We start from the raw sequence: 20,419 nt of genomic DNA on the forward strand, positions 1-20,419 counted from the left end.
CTCCGTCTGTTTCATGCTCCATTTTTTTTCACATCAGTCTCGACAGTATCACTCCGTTGTTCACAGATTTTACATCCTCGCATACACGTGGCTCTTCTCAAACAATTCCATGTCTTTGCTTGTTTCGTTGCCGCACGCTGTCTGCGTCAATATTCGACCTAATCCAGTGCCTGGCTGAGGCTCAGCTTGTTCAACTAGCACACATATGGACACATCCAACCACCCACCCACCCACATATACACACACGCATAATTAAACAGACTGGCACCCACATGCTCAAACTCCCAAAACACACACAAAGACTTGAACAGTGTATTTTCTAATGCACAGTTCCATTTTTAGGATATATAAGCCCTCCTTACAGCAGCACAGTAGCCCCACACAATACAAAAGAATGAGGATTTTCTATTAGATTTGTCTGGAGAGAGAGAGGGAGGCTGAGAGTTTCCTTCATTTAAACTGTTCTGCACTGAGGCTTTTCAATTTGATTATGAGGCTCCATTTCATAGAGGCTGGATGCTGCGTGCCATTCAGAATGAAATTGAGCCGTCGGTCGGCTGGACGGGCAGCCTCCTGGTGTCTCCTCCACAGGGGCATCAGGGGACGACAAGGGTGACGCTGCCCCGCCATGCCCTTTCGCCGCAATGTTTAGTCAGGTTGCAGGGGAAATGTGACAGAGGCTAGGTACATGGCTTATGTGGGTGAGAGGATAGAATTGATTGCACCTCTGTGAAGGACTCTGAGGAAAAAGCCAGTTTTTTCCCCCTATTTTTAAGTACTTCCTGCTGAAATATTTCTCTCTTCCTGTCACACATATGCCAGCGTTCATACAAACTGACTGACTGGATAGATGCCCAGTTTTGGGTCACTCCTGACCTGCTTCAGTGACTGATGATCACTAGAAACAGGTAACTAAAGCTGTGGATGTAACAGCAGCCCAGCTCTCCTGGCGTCTATCATTAATCCTCTTCTTTTACCTCATCGGTGCAACACTTCCTGGGACGTTCTCCTTTTACATCCCCCGGCTCTAGAGTGGCCTTAGATTGTCACAACATGGCTCTTTGGCTCTGATCTATCGTTGTGTAATTTGTCATCTGAAACCAAATTAGGGGTACATGTAGTGTCTCATTTTTCAGCTTTTCTGTTTTCAACGACATTCAAATATTTAAAGGAGAAATGTCTTTGAGGAAAAGGTTTTGGTTTCTTTTTTGCAGTGATCCTCTCTAACTTAACGGGAGAAGAAACCCATTTTTATAGTACGGTAAAGGATTTTATCAGGGGTACTTAGTTTAAATTACTCAGTAAAATATATTGATAGCCTGTTAAAGATTGGTGTGATTGTCCAGTCTAGATCAGATAATGTACTTTCTTGTACTGTCACAGACCCCCCTTAGCTGTATAAAGGTGTCACCTCGAATCAATACCAAGAATGGCTTTTGGTGTTGTTAAGTTCTTTGACTTCCTTTGACTACAAACAGTGGTTATAGGTACTGTGAAGCATGAACCTGGTGGAAGTTAATTAAATGAATTTACTAGTAAGTATTGTACCTCTATAAATAGTTTACAGATAATCCTGTTTGATGTAATTTGGTATCGGATGATAATAGTTTACTCTCCAAAACATGTTGGACTTGTACAGTTTCTGATAATTTTTTACTTTTACATTTTGTAATGAAAATGTTATACTTGGATATAGGGATGTTCTGAAGTGTCTACCTTCAAATTTGTTTAAAAAAGAATTTATATTCTAGATCAGGGTTTTCCAAGCTTTTCAGTCCTTGACCCCCAAAATGTAGGTGCCAAAGACTTGTGACCCCTACTATCCCTCAAAGTGATTTAATGTGGCTTCATTTAGCTGGTCCGAAGAAAATTAGCCTACCAATATGAGCATGTGGTTGTGTTTCCTGTGCCTTATGAATAAACCTACTGCTGCTGATGCTTTTGATAATTAACTGTTCACTAACTCTAAACTTAGGAGTCATCTGGCAAAAAGAAAGGCAGAAAACTCATTACATTTTCTATTTTCAAAGTTTTATGTCAAGTTTAGCTTCTATTTTTGTCAATATTTTTTACTATAATGGGTAAAATGTACTGTTTTCCGATAACTTAAAAAAAAAAAAAATTCTGGAGGACATCTCACGACCCTCCATTTGTGTCTCGCGACCCCTCAGGGGGGCCACTCCAATTTACAGCCAAATCACAGCCAAAGATGGGATCATATTGTCTATGGGTAAACAATGTCAAATAAGTTTGCAAAGTGTGACTAAAGCTAGCAGAGCTATCCACCAACTTCTCATCCACCCTGCAGATTAATGTCCAGATTGGAGCTTGAGTTCACCAGACAGCCTAAATAAAACTTCCTCTCCATTTCGTAGATCTAAATACTGCCAAGCCTCTCACGCTATGAGATACCATCTGTCATCCGTGCTTGTTTACATCTGGGTAGTAGAGCACTATAGCATTATTGCAATAGCCATTAACTGGAGCTACAGTTGTCTAGTGGAGGGTGACTGTGCTACAGCTAAGACAAAACATATGATGCAATGCATGCATTTAAGGGCCTACAATACCAAAACTGTTAATATTAAATTGAACTGACTAGTGAGGATGACTACATTTAAGATAGGCCTGCCACACTATGCTGATACTACTCCTATTTTCACAGTCTACATTTTGAATCTGAGGCTTTTACTTGTAAGAGTATTTCAAGACGACAGTATTTCACTTCTAATTGAAGGAAGACGTATGTATTCTCAGCTGTGAGGAGCAGGTTACCAAGTTGTAAGACTTATACTTTGGATTTTAGCAAGATAATCAATATCGCACCCAAAACATCATATCAATGTGATATATAAAGTAATACTGTGGCAAAAATGTATTAAGTTTCCCATTCATGCAAAACAAATGTTCAAACATACGCAATCTTTGTTTGAGATGGTTTTGGATGTTTTCATCAGGTATTACTCTATAGCCCAGGACCAATATTTACATATCAAGCATATCTGACTCTCTGACAGTTAGTTTGAGGCTAAAAATACTTTCTGAACGGGACAGAACTTCACCTGAAACTTCAAAGATATTTACTTCTTACACAAAAACAGGAAATGCTTTTATTTTTGACAACATGACACCATGTAGGGAATCTTACAACCAAAGGATTACTGATGTTTTTAAGTTGCTCTGTAATATTAATCCTGGAGATTCGACACATTCAACACACTGTAGGGGTTTCATTTTATGGTGATATTTAGTCAAATATGTTAGAATATTCCTAAATGACACGTTAAGTTAAAGAGCTCCTCCTGATTCTTAGGAAATCTAAGGAGCCTCACATGTTTAAAACTTAGTGTTATGTTGCACAGGACAACACAAAGGTTCTCTTCTTGTCACATCTTCTTGTTGTCAGTATGCATGAATTGCAAAAATTCACCTTTTGTAGACGTACGACAGTCAGACGAGACATTTATTCCACTCAGCCTTTGAAGAAACTTGTTTTTGGTTTCTTTGCAGAAGTCCCTGTTCTATTTTTACCCTCAAATAAAGACCAGCATCTCCACCCCTCCTGCCATATCAGCATCTATTTCTGGAGTATTTCCTGTCATTCAAACCTAAAGTTCACTCGCTGCACCGTCTTCAAAAGTGTAGAGGGGTCCTAATGGTAGAGATTAAAAAAGCAATTTAATACAGAAAAGGGGATTAGAAACACTATGGGCTTCACTAATCCTTAACCTTTACTCCTGTTCTCATGGAGCCACAATATGTGCCAGACGATAGCATCACAGGACCAGAGTTGGTAAATTTCCATTAGGGCTGCCCTTCTTTATTCCCACCAGCACATTTAAAGGCATTAGGCATGCTTTGTCAAGGCTAATAAAAAGGTCCAGCAGTGCTATCACACACCCCGACTTGTTTCGGAAAAAGCACTGTTCCATGTGAAGTTTTCATAACCCATTATGATAATCTGGCTGAGTCTCTGAAGGGCAGGGGATAGACAAGCAGATAGATGCTTCTGGGGTGACTGCTCCACAGACTCTGCAGGGATAGAACAGTTTCTGACTGTCTGTGTAACCGGGACAGAAAGTCACTCCTATCTGCTGAAGAAGAGCAGAAATAATAGACGTCTCAATGCTATAAGAGAGACGACTGCATAGCAGCAGCTCAGAAAGACGCAAGGGACATTTTGTTCAAGTGAAAAAGAAGTAAAATAAGTTTATGCCTAAGTTTTTGTTGCCCCTCATTGGAATCAATAATTTTACAATCTAAACTTACTGTTTGCCCAGACAGGATGTTTATGCACAAACTTCTTCTGGGATACCCACAAACATCTGGTCTCTCGTTTGAGAAGGTCTGCATTTCTTTGCCTGCATTCTGTTTGCCTGCATTAATCTCTGCAGAGGAAGAGTGTTCCTCTGATAGGAAACAGGGTCATCTTGTACATACATTTTTTATATCTAAATTTGTGCAGTGCAAAGATTCAATTCTCTGCACTTTGTAGGGTCCACCGTTGGTTATATGGTTTTTATTTATACATCAAAGTCCATTTATTATTTATTTGTTTGTGAGCAGTCAAACTCTGAAACAATTTTCCTGAAGGAAAAACTGTTACACATGAAACGAGCTGTCCAATAAAGAGATTGTTCAACTTCTTTGATGGTTAATGTTTGTCAAAGTCGGGGTGTGGTGAAATTACTATGGCAACATGACTGCTATTCTGGCACTTGCCAAAGCGGTTCCTTTGGCATGAAATGAGGACAACTTTGACAGTTCTAAAGGGGGTGGATTTTCTTGTGGGGTTTGCTCCTGGCATGTCAGGTCTGTCTTGGCAATAACCTCCGCTCAGACATCAAGAGGTTGGCGCTGACTGATGCTTGATTTCCTCTTAGCTCCTCTCTCATTTCATGCTACTCGTTCTCCCTGAGAACTAATCACTGTGAATCACATTGGTGCTGTACATCCTTTCATAAATGGGTCTGTTGGTCTCAAGGAGCGTGATCTGTCCTACCTTATTTGGAGAATAATGGTACTGCTGGTTCTGTTTGTTTGCCCAACTCTGGTCTTGGCACTCCATCTGTAGTTGCCTGCCACCTTAGTATGAAGCGCACAAAAAAAAAGTGAAAAGTTATGAAATATTAGAAAGATGAAAAAATATACTGGAGTTTAGCTTCAAACAATTTGTAAAAGGGAACTGTCTCTGGTACAAGAAAGAAGACTTTCAGCATCAATGACTTTTGGACCATTGAAGTTAATCCACAGTTAATCCAAAATGTAACCGTCAACTTTGATTACACTTCATCCATTAATTCAATTCAAAACCAACAGAAGTTACATTTATTTTGATGCCAAGACCAGTTGAAAGTCGGACAGTCTGCTTCCCCTTCTCGATCCATGTCCTGTAAAATATTTAATCCAAACACGTTATATCAACAAAGATCCACGGATTATTTCAAATCCACCAAGGCTGTATGCTCTTGCTCAAGTTGTCTGTGATCCATCTCACCATGTTAGAGCAGGGTTTGGATTCTCCTTCTTTCTCAGGTAAAATATCTCAGTGTAGATTGCTCCCGGTGATGGGAACTATGGCTCTTTTTAGTGATTCAGATCATTTGGTTGAGAAAGAACAGGCACTTTTGGCTCCCAAGCAGCTCTTCATAGTATCATTCACGTACAATACCTTGCTTTTAGAGCCAAGTTGTTCATGACTGATACATCACTTGGCTCCCCACTTCAATGTAGATGTCTGCTGCCACAGAGCTGTGTTCCTGCTGTCAAGTCAGGTAACACAAAAATGACAAGCTCAAAGAAAACTACATGTCACGGGAGTTATGAGGTTTCAATAGTCGTTTTATAAATTGACGTCTGCTTTAAAAGTTAATTAAAAAAAGTAACTCTGAAAATTAACGATTCATGGATTAACAGATGTGTGCCCAGCTCTGATTAAAGCTTGGGTTGGTAGTCAGATTCAGATACACTTTTTGTTATACCGGTTAAAATGATCTTTATGTCCCGATGGCAATCAATACATAATGTGTTCTTAAAAAAAGAGTGAAAAAAACGCTATCTACAGCCGGAGTAAACCTGGGAAAACACCAACCAGTCCCTGCCATCAGGAACCAAATGATGAAACCAATCAAATCCCGTCCTGCCGTTCTGCCCGCCTCCTGCGTGTACATTTCATGTTTGTTTGTGTTTTTAACTTTTACTATGATAATGTTTTGGTGTTTTCTTTCTGCTGAATGAGACATGAGTTGACGTAGTTCAAAACACAAACAATGTGCTGAGGACCGGTTGTGAATCAGTCACGATCATATGGTCGCGAATCAGCGCCATTCGTGAATGTGAGTGGGGGCGTCGTTTTGGAGGAGCTCCGAGGAGAGGGGGGGAGGGGTTAGACGGAGTCCTGAGGAAATGCTACATTCAAATTCATGCTAGTTTTCCATTGCTACCAACCCTAACTTTAAATGTGGAGGTACCCTTTTGGTTCCAAAAACAAGCAAAATGCTGGATTGCTTTTAATTTCCTTTATTTCTGCTAGTCAACAGAGCAGGACTCTACAGATTGTGAATGTCAGCTTATATGGAGGAGGATTTGATTTGATTTGATGTCTTTATTTCAAACATGTAAAAGTAAAATAGAAAAAAAACCATACAAGTAAAAAAGAAGAAATAGTTCTAGAAAAAACCCCAAATCAATCAGTTCCATTAGCAAGCACTGAAACATTTTACTTTACATGTGCGAAAAGGAGTAGGAAGAAGTAAAAATTTATCTAATCCTACCCCTTTATTCACTATTTTCTGGCATTATACAAGTGTATTCCCACCAAACAAATCTTCATAACCTATCTTCATACTTACACTTACATTTAACAGTATTCTATAAGGGTTTACAGTGTCATTTGCTGGTTTCAGGTCTCCTTTGGTACATCCTGATGTTCATGAATTAAATTGTGGCCCCAATTAGGGCTTGTGTCTTGTGATTGCAAAATCTTTAACACAAAGACCTGTCAACCAGGATAATGACACGGCAGCACTTAGCCACCCTCTTGTCTGCATATGGTCACTCCTGGTTCCAAAAAAACAAGATGGTGATGGTGAAATTGCCAAACTCTAGGCTCCAAAGCAGTGGACACAACTCAGCAGTGGCCATGTCCACTTCTAGCACTAAATCTGTCTGCTTTTATAACCAAAATTGTTTTGCAAGCTCCTTCCCTCTCTCTGCCCTCTCCAGATCCACAGAGATGTAACTCCTACATCAATGGTCTATTTTAAGTCTAAAACAGGATGTGTCTTTTCATTCTACTGTCGGTTTTTTACACCTTTTTTGTTGTGATAGTATTGTATTTATCACTCCTCTTCCTGTTCGCAGGCCACTACTGAGCAGAAGAAGCTGAGCCATGCTGGATCCAAGCCCTCCCTCTCTGAGAGCAGTGGCCGACTCCCTCAGATAGCCATGAACACCTGCAAGTACAATGGCGGAGTGGTGAGACCACTAGTGGGCAGCCTGGCGTCCTCGTCGCGCCGCAACCTCGCGGAGCTCGACTCGGAGACGCAGCCCTTGCAGACGTTGCACAGCTCTGGCCTGGAGGTGGTGGTGTCAAAGGGCAACGGTGGCGAAGACCCCAGCAAGGCGTCCAACGAGAGCTTGGTCAGGGAGGGCAGCGGGCGTGGCGGGGGCAGGGCGCCGCAGAAGAAGAACAGGGACATTGGCTACAAGCTCGGCCACAGGAGAGCACTGTTTGAGAAGCGGAAGCGACTCAGCGACTACGCACTCATCTTCGGGATGTTTGGGATTGTTGTCATGGTGACAGAGACAGAGCTGTCATGGGGGGTTTACACTAAGGTAGGTTGCGCATGTGTGTGATGCATGAGTGGGAGCTTTGTGTGTTGTCATGGCTATTGTAAGTTTTTGATTTGTGTGGGGTTGCCAGCTGTCAGATTCATGAAGAGTGATTATTAACACAGACACTGACATACATGGTTTAACAAAGGTGTTGAGAATATTCCACATATAGACAGAAGTGTCATGTGAGCTGCTGTGTGACTAACAGTGAAGCTCAGAGTCTGCCCTTTAAAAATGTTTTATTCAGAAATATCTTGATTACAAGCCTGCTTTTGTTACTAGTTTCTTTCATTTTGGCACCTAAAAGTGAATGGAGCTCAGCCAAAAGATTTGGTTCCACTACTGGCGCCATTGTGGCTTTCTGTCATTCCCTGTGATTCCAAAACAACTCCTTTCACAGCAGAGCGAGACAGATAGGGAGCCGGATAGTCGAGGATAAGGAGTACAGAGAGACTTTAAGTGACATAAAGACAAGTTGACATGAAGAGAAAGAACAATAGGAATAAAAGATGAGAAGTTCTTTGGTGCTTTAAACTGCAAATAAGCAACTTAAAGCAGCAGATCAGAGTGAGGACAACTAAGCACTTAAATATCAAGCTGGACTCTTGAACAAGGACATCAGCGGAGTTGTCAGGTTTCAGGGTCATGGTGACCGGGTCAATACCCTTTCACCTTCTTTTACCCTTCTGCATCAGTCAGCCACTTCTGCTGGGTCAGATATTTTGGGAAAATTATTGTTCCCTCACTGCACACAGAGCAGCTTCTACAAGGCTGTTTACTTCTGAGGTGACATTGCAGTGCACTGCAGCATAAAGGGTCACAGCCTCTTCTTTCTCTGGGAATTAGACCTTGCTCTAAACGTCACACACCATGCATAGAGGGGGGGACAGAACTCAAGATCTAAAAGGTGGTTTTGCATGTTTAGCCAATCACAGAGAGCTCGTTGGGGCCAAAAAGCAAAAAAACTTATGTTTAATTTACTATAGCATCAAACAGTTCATTATCATTCTAGCCAGTGCCTCTTGGTGTGTTCACAGTGGCAAAAATTTGGAGACATCCAATTTGGCAGCAATTCTATAACAGTTTTCTCTCTGCACCAACGAGGTACAAACATGAATAGTTCTTCATAATCTAAATACAATTACTTTGTACCTTTTCTCTTAAGCTAGCTGGCTTCAAAGCAGTCATTGGCTACCACCTATTTCACTCTGTGATACACTTAAATCCTGTGTTGAGCAGTAAGATGTGATAATACTTCCAGATTTAAGACTGGTGTTGATTGGTAGCTGATGGTGGCGGTGCCTTAGCTTTGTTTGAAAGCCACCAAAAAACAAGAGAGCAAAGGCAGCTTTTTGTTTACTTCTGCGTCGAATCGACAGCGTAGCCTACATCGTGGGTCCACGTAGCTCTCGTACCTACCCAGAGGCCTAAACACATAGCGGATGTGCACCTCCTCCAAAATGTAACTACGCGTAGTATCGACGCAGAGCGCAAGCCCTGTGATTGGTCCGCTCGGCAGCATTGCGTTTCCTGCATTTACACCACTTCTGGGATCCCCGTTCATCGGCCTACATCGGCCATGTATTTCATCTCCTCCTCTCTATGCTTCATGTAATCATGTCTGTATGATAAACAGCAACATGTATCAGCTGTAGCTTAACTTAACACGCTCTGATCTCTGTGGAAAAGTAAACAGAGATCATAGCGGGGCTGGAAGCAGGCGACCGGCTATCAGAGAGACTGCACTTTCCTCAAGCGTTTCGACGGAGAATTGCTGCGCGGCACAGACACATCGACGCACAAGTATGTGGGGCTCATGTCCGCATCAGCCCCTGCTGCGTAGGGGCAGAAGTATAAACCTGCCTTAACAGTGTCGGCTTCCAGCTGTAGCGATAGGGGGCTTCATGTATTAGTGTAAAATCCTCAAAGGTGAATATTTTGTCATCGCTGTATTTTTGCTGGAGTGAAATAAGCCAGTGGACTAATGCAAACTGAAATGTAAAATAGCATATACTAATTATGATAAAGGCTCATACAAACAAACCAACTGGTATGCTTTGTGCTGTAATAATGTTTTAATGGGTTTTGATTACAGATAGGTATGTGTAAGTGTGTACCATATACATAGTAGGTGAGAGTGGTAATCCATACCCTGATTTATAGGGTTTAAGAAAGTCAATAAATTTGTCTGTGGCTGTTACTGAATGAGGTTTAGTTCATTCATCAGGTCGACCTCCGCTGAAATTGAAATGACCTCCCATCTCTGAGCGCCGCAGCAGCCACCCCCCCTCCCCCTCCCTTCCATGTACCATGCGCTGTGGATGGTCCATTTTCTGTCTCACGTCCTATCACGCTGCAGACACTTGAGGCTCAGCAAAGGGGTTTTCATCCCTGAAGGAGGGGAATGCGTTAAGAGGCAGTGAGCACTGGGACTGAAAAATCCTTGAACCCCTGACAGGTGGATTAATTGGTTTACTCAATATTATTTCACAAGGGACTTCTCAAAACAATTTCAGGCGTTAGAATGTCTTGAGAACGTGTTGCCAACCTGAGGGGCAAAGTAATCTAGTTGATAGCTAAAAATAAATTCTGTAATATGGACCAACGAAGGACAAAGTAATATCGAGCAGCTCTCTGTCATTTCACCAACGATTATGAATGATATTTCTGCTTGTTGTTTTTGTCATTTGTTGTTGGCGTCGTTATGATAACAACAACCGGAGGATCATTAGCCTGCCGCAGAGAGGCCTTTTTACACCAAGGCTGTTAACTTGATTTATCAAATGGCATTTTACCAACATAAAGGGGGAGACTTAAGTAGTACAGGTCCTCATTTCCTAGATCTATGGTCCCCATGTAGACACATACACAAACACACCCGCGCACACACATCGCTGCAGTGATAGCATCCAGCTGGCCTATTTATCATCAGCAACCCTCACCGTAGTGGCCCCCCTGCTAATGCTAGCCTTGCCTTTTCTGCACCCACCATTAAGTGGAAAGTCCCCCTGTTAGTGCGGGGCTTTGATTAATTGGTAGTTTAGATGGTGGGGAACGGCTTCCAAAGATAATACCAGGCTGCACCTACACCTGCAGCTGCATTGTTTAGCAACATCCTGACGGCACTGTTTGTGTGTAAAACCCCCATTATCTAGTCCCAGATAGACCTTTAAGCTAATAAGTGTTGTGTGTGAGCATGTATGTGCGTCCTCTTGTGTTTTTGTGGCTATATATACACTGCAGTGAGAATCCCAGCACCTTCAGGGGACCGTTTGTTGAACCAGACTATAACATTAGACGTTTGTTTTTTAATGAAGCTCAACACTCACTGATGTGGAATTCTTACTTACAGTTAAAACACTCAGCTTTCACTTGAAATGTCCTCTTTTACTCAACTACCTCATTTCACCTTGTTGCTTAGCAATAACATGCAGCTCACAAAATCACAGGCTGTGTAGTGATAAGTCACTAATGGCGTCTATTGAGGCTAAATTTAGACGGTGAAAGTATGGAAAATGCCATTGAAGATAAATACTAGAAGAAACAGTTTATCTTGTTATTTCTATGTATTCTTTCTTTCTTTCTTTCTTTATTTAACCAGGTGAGAGACTCATTGAGATTTAAAACCTCTTTTTCAAGAGTGACCTGGCCAAGACGGCAGAACAAAATAGGTTACAACACACAAGCACACAAAACAACACAAATAGAATACGGTCACAGTTTCACATGGTTACATGATTACACAGTGCAATCACAAGAGTCCAATGGAGCTTCTTTCTCTGTCTTTTATGAGTGACTTGAATTCCCCCAGAGTTACTAGATGTGTCAGTTTCAAGTCCTTCTGCACATCATGCCAGGTAAACAGGGCTGAAAATTTAAAAGCCTTTTTGCCCAGTTCAGTTCTGACTCTCGGGACCTGCAACTGTATGATGTCCTGAGAGCACAGGCCATATCGGCTGACGTTTCTACACGTGTAACACAAATAAGTAGGGAGAAGTCCAAGAATAGATTTATAAATAAAAATCAGCCAGTGAGAGAGTCTACGACCGGACAAAGACGGACAGTGTGCGACAGCGTATAAGGAACAGTGATGTACATGATAGCTGCAACCAGTAATAAAACGCAAAGCACAGTGATACACAGTATCTAATTTCTTTAAAAACTGATCAGGAGCATTCATAAAAAGCAGGTCTCCATAGTCCAACAAGGGTAAAAAAAGTTGTGGTGATCAGATGTTTTCTGACTTTCAGTGAAAAACATGATTTATTTCTAAAAAAGAAGCCAGATTTCAGCTTCAACTTTGAAACAAGTTTATCAATGTGCAGTTTAAAGGACAGGTTCTCATCAAGAAGAATGCCTAAGTATTTATAAGATGTGACCATTTCAATGTCAATACCATGAGCAGTAGACAGCCAGGGAAGGTGAGATGGAAGCTGTTTGCCATTTGAAAATAAATGTATAAGATAAGATCATGAACTTTTTTTTTTATCACTATGCTAATGTGAGTATTACATTTCTAATTTCTCTTCCCTATGTCTCTTTCTCTCACCTTAGGAATCTTCATACTCATTTGCACTGAAATGCCTTATCAGCCTTTCCACTGTTATATTGCTTGGTCTTATAATAATGTACCATGCCCGGGAAATCCAGGTGAGTTACAGAAAACAAAATCATGTCATTCATGCTATAAGCAGCTTTTTGTATAAGTACAGAGAAAATGATGAGATCAATGCTGATAAAGGAGTTTTCTGATTTGGTAGTTGGACTTAGCTAAAAGAAAAAAGAAAAAAATGTAATCACACTAAGGAGTGACTAAGAAAAAGTATATATTTATGATAACTATTTGTCGTATTTTCAACTGGTGCACACAGAATTAAAAGTATGTAATTTAAATGCAAGTTCTATTAATATCAGTACAAAGTGTATTCAGAAGAACTATGTATCTGTAGAGTAAAGGTTGATTGCATGAGAATTCCTTAATCTCACTTCGTGCTATCTTATGATGTTCTGCTTGGTTAAAAATTGAATCACATCTTAAATTAAGTTTATTTTTAATCTGTTTTATATTTGAGCAATCTTATCATTTTTAAATGTAATCAAATACATGAATCTCGTGGACGAGGGGATCTTTGTACCAAATGCAAAATTGTCTTTGTCCCCGCTTTGGTGCACATCTTCCTCTAATTCATCATGACTTATTCAGATCATGACTCCAATTTCAGACAAAATATGAGGGTTTGATTTAAATAATGTTTGTCTTGCAAACTTGGCTTCAACCCCCAACACTTTGAAGGTGTTGGAGGTTGAAGAGGATTGAAAAGTGCTGACAATGCCAAACTTCAAGAGTAACGTAAAAAAAAAAAAAAAGGGGAATTTCTAGAACAAGGCTCTGATGCAAGTGTGTTTTTCTGCAGCTGTTCATGGTGGACAATGGTGCGGACGATTGGAGGATAGCCATGACGTATGAGCGAATCTTCTTCATCGTGCTGGAGCTTCTGGTGTGTGCCATCCATCCCATCCCAGGCCAGTATGTCTTCACTTGGACAGCGAGGTTGGCCTTTACCTACACGCCGTCGGTGGCAGATGCGGACGTGGACATCATCCTCTCCATCCCCATGTTCCTGAGACTCTACCTGATAGGCAGGGTCATGTTACTCCACAGTAAGCTGTTCACGGACGCTTCGTCACGGAGCATCGGCGCCCTCAATAAGATCAACTTCAACACACGCTTTGTCATGAAGACCCTCATGACCATCTGTCCGGGAACTGTTCTGCTGGTGTTCAGTATATCCTCCTGGATCATTGCTGCATGGACTGTGCGCGTCTGTGAGAGGTAAACACGGGGTTGTGAATAATGGATACGTTTGAAGAGCAAAATGGCTGATGCACCATCATGCTGTTGTGGATTACTAGTTCCCTTTTCAACTTCACTCTTGGCTTCTCAGTGTTATCTTGTTTTCAGTCGCTCATCTGCACTGATTCACAGAAATGTGTGGAGATATCAGAACAGGTTACATATAAATACTGTACTCATGTACAGGAAGGCTTAGTCTGGTGCGCACCTATCACTCCACTGTCTGAGTGTTTTAAAAAAAAACACCCTGACATCATTTCAGTAGCTCAGCAATCGCTCCACGACTCCCGACTCCCTGGTTTTATTGCTATTTTAGAAGGCTTGTCCATAATTCATGAGTGTTTAATTGTTTGTTTGCTGAATGGTTTGTTTTGGTAATACAGAGCAGCCCCCAGGATCCCCTAACCCGTTTTCTCCCTTAAACTGCACATCGGGCTTCGTCTCAAGGGGGCAGCAACGATTCTCACTGAAAGTGAGAGAGGCAGGGAAAAAACGAAGGAGTTTTTTCTCTTCGCATTTGCATAGGGAAATGAGACGCTAATGCCAGCTTTGATGTTTTCAAGTCATTTTTGCGTAGTTGAGTAGAAAGGGGGGGGGGGGGGGGGGCCTTCATTCTGGTGGGTGGAGAGTGGGAGATCTATAGCAGAAGTTCCTGACGTACACAGTGTGATGCTGCACATTCACTGAACAGTAAAAGTCTAAAATCAGCTCAGATGAAGAATACGACTACAGATGCTCAGTGACCTCCTGCGGCTCACCTCCCCTGCTTTTACTAAGTACCTCCCCTACCCTCCCCTCCCTACCCCCCCTCCTCTAAACTACCCCCCTGTGTTAACACCTGTCACTAACCTTAACCCCTCGCACGACCAACCCTGGATCCTCTCAGACTCTCAGTACGTCCAGCTGTTTGATGATGGGTTTAAACTTTGCAGGGTGACCCAGTAGTTAAAAGAGCTGATGATGTTTGACCCATGCTCCTCTGGAACACAGAGTACAACAGTGAAGGGTCACTTTGACCCAATGTTGGCACCCAATCAAATCAACACTTTGTCCAGTTTATATACCCTTAATGAGGCCCTCGTTAGCCTAGTTCAAAACCACTTTATGGATTCCACGGCCACTGCTTCACACTCATTCACTGTCCCTCTTTATTACTCCCAGCCCTAAACGGAGAAAAGGGTATCATCATCGTGGAAAAAAATCCTAATTTCCTCTCTTACCAAGAAATAGAAGAAAAGATCAATACCACCATTATGTCATGTTTGTGTGATAATTATGTAGCTGTAAGAAGCCACCAGTTACCCTAGCTTAGCAAAAAAGCACAAAATTGCATACTAAGCTAAGCTAAGTTAACTATCAATGCCACTGTGTACCATAAAACATGGATGTAATCTCTGTGACGTCACCAAATGGTTTCTGGAGATACAGTCTGAAGCTCAATGATGACGCGTAACGCATTAAAAATGCTGACCCAACCTAACTTTCAATCAATCTAACACAGGAAAAGAGGTGGGGCTGAAGATGGGCTTTGAGCCTCCGGGCAAACAGCTACAATATGCTGTCAACTCAGCCAAAGCGTCAACCTCCTGTCTCAAACTATGAAGCCCATGCGGAAGTGTTATAAAATGCAATTCATCGAGAATCTGCTTGAGGCTGGCTGCAGAAACACCGGAAACCACATAGACATGAATGGGAAAAAGACGATCTTTGCAGCGTTAATAAACATGTTTACAGCCTGGTTCAAAAATTGTCTTGGCTCTACCTAGCTAATTTCTCTATTGGCACACAGAGGGTGAATTTTCTCTGATGCGACGATTCAGAAGATATTAAGATTCCGAGTTTTTGCCCAAATAAGGACATGACTGACTTGACTCCCGGTCAGGAACACATAGCTGTTGGCTAGGAGGCTCACACTCTGCCCCTTTGCGTCACACTCTGCCTGGTTGAGTTCAGCATTACCAATATGGCTGCCACCGTCGATTGGCTTCAAAACAGCGCTCAGGAACAGATGGGTGACATCACGGATACTACGTCCATATTCTATACAGTCTATGACTCAGCCACACTGTTACTTTGATTGAAGTCAAACTCCTCCCCCTTTTTTTTTACCTTAACAAATGCACAGTGTGCCAATACAAATATGATACAGATACCCCAAAGCTGTTCATGCACCATGATGTAAACATGTTTATTTATGCTAAAAAAAAAGAGCCATTTTAGACCTCCTGGGGATTCCTCGACTTCTGCAGATAGCCTCAAGTAGACTCTCAAAAAGTTGTGTTTCTTTTCTTTTGTACTTAATTGGCTTCAGTTTTTAACACTGAAGGCAGCCGATTGGACTATACATTTAATTTGTTCCTGTAGCAAGTAGCCAGTTAGCGAAACACAACAACATAAAACAACAGGAAACAACTCCCATGGTAAACACCCTCTTATTGTTAAACTAACAGGCTCTAGCTACATTTAGCTATAACACAAACATGAGAGTGGTTCCAGTCTTCTCCTCTAAGTCTCAGGAAGAAAGCAAACTGGAGGATTTTTCAAACTGTCCAGTATGCCTTTAAAAGAAATGAGTATATTGGCTGAGCATTGAGATTTTATGAACATCGGGGCTCTTGTATCTCAAACACAGTCTGAGTGTACTGACACTCAGACTCTGTGACACACAGTCTATGAGCAGTGCATGCTGTTAGTGCTTTGGTTTCAGTTGCAGAATAACATGCTGAGTTCCAATGGGTGACTGATTTGTGAATGTATGTCTAGGTGTTTCTCTTAAAAGTGGTGCAAGTGTGCACATGAAGGTGTGTGTGCGTGTGCATGTGTGTGTGTTTGTATAATGTTTTGTTGTACTTTCTATTTCCCCACTATGCTGCTCCATAGGGATACCATGTGAGTCCTCGTTCTCTAGCCGTGGAAAACAAAAGAGCAACTTATCATTTTTGCACTGAGCTGGCGCCACTACTGCCCTGAGTGGGGTTTTGAGGGTGGGGTGGTAGATGGGAGAAGGGGGCAACTCCTCTAAAACAATTAACCATTAATTATTTGCACAGTTAGTATGGCAAAGAAGGAGTAGGTAGGCCCTGTAGTTGGCATGTAAGTGGCACCACCCTTCTGCTAAGAAAAGAGGCTTTTAGTGGCTATAGGAGCACAGCAGACACCGACGGAGTGAGCAGCACTTTGAAGCAAGCGTCTCTTTGCTAACATATTGTGTATTAGGCTGGTAGGGACTGGAGGAGGAGATGGAGGAGGTGAAAGGGGAGGAGGAGGAGGAGGAGGAAGGGGAAATCTGTGCTAAAATGGAGCAGCTCCTTCATGTCACCTTCACGAACAAGCCAGAGGGCAATTCGTCTTCTCTCATTCTGTCTCTCTCTGTCCTTATGCAATTGTTATAGATCCATATTACACAAAAAGACCTTTTCGCAGCAACTCCAAAGATTTGTCAAGGAGCAAAAGCCTTTCTGTTCTTTGTGTTCACACATTACCATCCCATTATGTGTCTCCCTTCACCAAATTAATTGAACAGTGGTGTAATGGTTTGTCTCAGACTTTGGTTGCTTCTGCCCCAAAGAATGTTCTCTGGCAGTCAAGACAGTTTGTCTGAGTATGCCTGGATATGCAAGGAGAGGACAAATAGAAAGTCACACTGTGTATTCTGCAGTGTAATATTGTTCTGGGATGCATCTTCATATCTGGCACAGCAGGATTTTGAACACGAGCTAGATATGAATGGTCTTACCCATTTCAAAGCTAGGCAGGGAAACAAGGGCATCACTTTCCATCGTCGCACTGGTTTCTTGAAATAATGCAGTGCTGCTAGTTTTTGTTAAGTCCTCACCCCCCTTTGTCCCCTCCTCTGGTAAACATTGAAACAGCATGCAGGTTTTCATGTTTACTTAATCCCATCATTTAGAGTTTAAAAAATAAACATCAAAGGGATAAAGAAGAGGCGCTTGTTTTCCAAAGTGCTGTATGTTACTTTATCTTCTGTTAAATGCGCCGTTACACTGTCACATTGACACACTTCTGAGCCAATCAAAGGGCAGTGCGGTGTGAGATTGGACGAGCACAAAGTCTACCTGGAAAATGCCTAGATGGGGGGAATGAAAGACACACAACCAAGGGTGTACAGAGAGGGACGGAGGTGTGGAGGAAGAAGTGGAGATGTGAGGAATGTTAATGTTACAGTAGATGGATTTAACGCCGGTCACTGGCCCTGTTTCTCTATGTTCTTGATACGGCCCATCTTCAGAGCTAACCTACCTTAACTAAGCTCCTTAACTAAGCTCTTTGGCTTCTCCCTCAAAACCACAAGGCTCCCTCCCTCTCTCTTACTCCTGACTGATCCTTTGCAGATCTCCAACTGTAACCCATCTAACGTGGCATGCTTTGCAGTTTTTCCTCATCTCTCCCCACAACTGATTCCCTGTCCCTGTTGCCTTCCCTGATCCATAACAAGCAGGCCTAATCTCTCACTTACACACTTGCATGTATGTCATGCCTGCCTCTCTGGTTCCACGCTCCTTTTTCTCCTTTACCTGTTATCTAACTCTCTTCTTTCCCTGTTCTAACTCTGTTATCTGTAAAAAAAAACAAAAAAACATAGGTCTATTCTGAGGCAATGTGAGTCCGCTGTTTCTTACCTCTCGTTCTCCGCTGAGGACCCGTAGGCTAAGTAAAGAAAAAAAAAAGCTCACAGAAAGTTTAGTCGACTTTCCCTCGGAGCGCAGTGCCGGATTATCAGGCTTGGGTTACTAGTCAGCTACACCTACACCCAAGGTCTGACATGGAGATTGTGTCATCGCTTAGCCACAAGATACAAACAGTACCAGCCAAGAACAGACTGTCCGAATGTCCAACCAGGGAAACACACACCAGTGCAACCTGAACTTCCTCACACCAACCATAGGTTTACATGAAATATTCAGCTAGATTTGACAACTCTACAAGTAACAACGCTGATACTGCTGAAAAGACACAAATCTAACGAAGAGGGCGCCTCTCTTCAGTTTGTTGGATTAGAATCAATATGACAATGCAACTCCCTCTCATCATCTGATGGAAACAACCTTGATATGTCAAAGCATTTCAGTGCAATAACTGCAGGACTCTTAGGTGTACTCATCGAGGAATACTGATTCAAAGTTAAGACAATGCACCCCAAGAATCACACAGTAAACAGCATAAATGCTTCGCTCTGCATTTTCTATCTAATCCACTGTTCCTTTAATCTGAATCATTCACAAGATTATCTGTACAGCAAGCATCTCCTCTGCAAAGACAGATGGATTTTATGCAAATTGTGTCAACCTCAAGGACAGGTGGATATTCCACGGTTTGATGACTTGATCTGATAAAGTGTTTTTAATACGATGCACGCTCTGCAGGCATATTATTGATCGCAGCCTATGGCAAAGTCACATGCAGAGCCCGCGAAGCATGATTGCATAACAAAGAATGTGGAAGTTATTATCAGCCAAGATACGATCTGAACTAAAGATCAGGAGCTGAACCAGTGCTTCTCTTTGTTCCAGGAGAGATAGTGGTGGCTTCAAGTCAAAGGTTCTCTCAGATGTTTTTTTTTTTTTTATTGCTTTTTCTTTGGCTTTAAAAGTAAAAGACATCAAGATTCAGGTCAAATAACTTCACTTTTCTGTCGGCTTGTTTTGTCCACGGGTATATGGTTGGAAGAGTTACGTGCACATAAAGACAAAGTAGTCGTGGTACTCGTTTCTTTCATTTGGGACAATCAAACGTCTTTGGTAGCTTCTGTCCTGGATGTGAACATCAAGTCCTGTCAGCGACTGATCCGGCTCCTAAGAAAGAACAGATTTATTTTTATTAAACTGATTTCAGGCATCACTTTGGTTCAGCTATCAAAGTCTCACGGCTGAAACTCACTCCAGAGTCTCACAGTCTCATATGAGGTTTTATCCAGTACAGATAGAAGTTGTAAGCATCTTATGTCAATGCTGCTAAACTGCAGTGGAGTTTTGGTGGTCTAATATTTGATCACTGCATCCCCGAAATTCTAGAAGTGCATCCCCTTACCTCAAGTAAACTCTGTTATCTATTAACACCACACAGCTTGGATGGGGAAACAAATACAGTCTTGGGATCATCAAGGCTGTAGGCTAGGACCAAATCAACACGGCTGCATTTTTTGAGCCTATGCCCAAATAAATCTATCATTTCAACTTTAAGTTTTAAATGCCTTTGCAAGACAAAAGCTGAGTAACTTGATCACAGTGTTTCCCACAATATGGGGATGGAAAATACCTGGGCAGGCCGCCCAAGTTTAATGTCAACCAATTTTACATTTTGTCCTTATCCATATAGACCCATTAACTGTTGGTTAACAGTGATGACGCAGGAGTATGGTGGAGTACAATAGTTTGTCAAGCTCTCAAGGGGATAAACCACTAGAGATCGTGACTTCTACCTAAACTATCCGACAAACTAAACTGTCTCGAGAACATCGTGATATTATTGAGATGAGAGAAGATATTAGTAAGTGAACAGATATGAAGTGATCAGGTTCTTTTGGTAGAGAAACCAAGCGTGTACACCAGAGAGAAATTAAGTACGCAAGTAACTTGACGGTTGTAACTACAATATCTGTTATCGTGTACAGGCGGTACAGGCTCTGAGTTTTGTGTCAACAAAAAATAAGTCCTCTCAAGCCACAGAAAAGCATACAAAGTCACTCTATATGAGACCTGGGTCATAAT

The 20,419-nt window shown here is 41.9% G+C and overlaps 1 protein-coding gene and 1 long non-coding RNA gene across 2 annotated transcripts in view; one reads left to right on the plus strand and one right to left on the minus strand.

Moving 5' to 3' along the window:
- kcnn1a (potassium intermediate/small conductance calcium-activated channel, subfamily N, member 1a) overlaps positions 1-20,419 on the plus strand; it is a 62,462-nt gene that overhangs the window by 19,120 nt on the left and 22,923 nt on the right. Inside the window, exons 2-4 of the mRNA XM_034703796.1 lie at positions 7,364-7,837; positions 12,392-12,487; positions 13,252-13,670. Coding sequence (XP_034559687.1) covers positions 7,364-7,837; positions 12,392-12,487; positions 13,252-13,670 — 989 coding nt within the window. The remainder of the gene's footprint in view (positions 1-7,363; positions 7,838-12,391; positions 12,488-13,251; positions 13,671-20,419) is intronic.
- The window catches only part of LOC117827263, a 41,973-nt gene continuing 40,800 nt past the window's right edge, over positions 19,247-20,419 (minus strand). Inside the window, exon 3 of the long non-coding RNA XR_004634173.1 lies at positions 19,247-19,504. This is a non-coding gene — a long non-coding RNA (uncharacterized LOC117827263). The remainder of the gene's footprint in view (positions 19,505-20,419) is intronic.

Source organism: Notolabrus celidotus, chromosome 15, assembly GCF_009762535.1.
Source record: "Notolabrus celidotus isolate fNotCel1 chromosome 15, fNotCel1.pri, whole genome shotgun sequence".
Taxonomy (NCBI): Eukaryota; Metazoa; Chordata; class Actinopteri; order Labriformes; family Labridae; genus Notolabrus; species Notolabrus celidotus.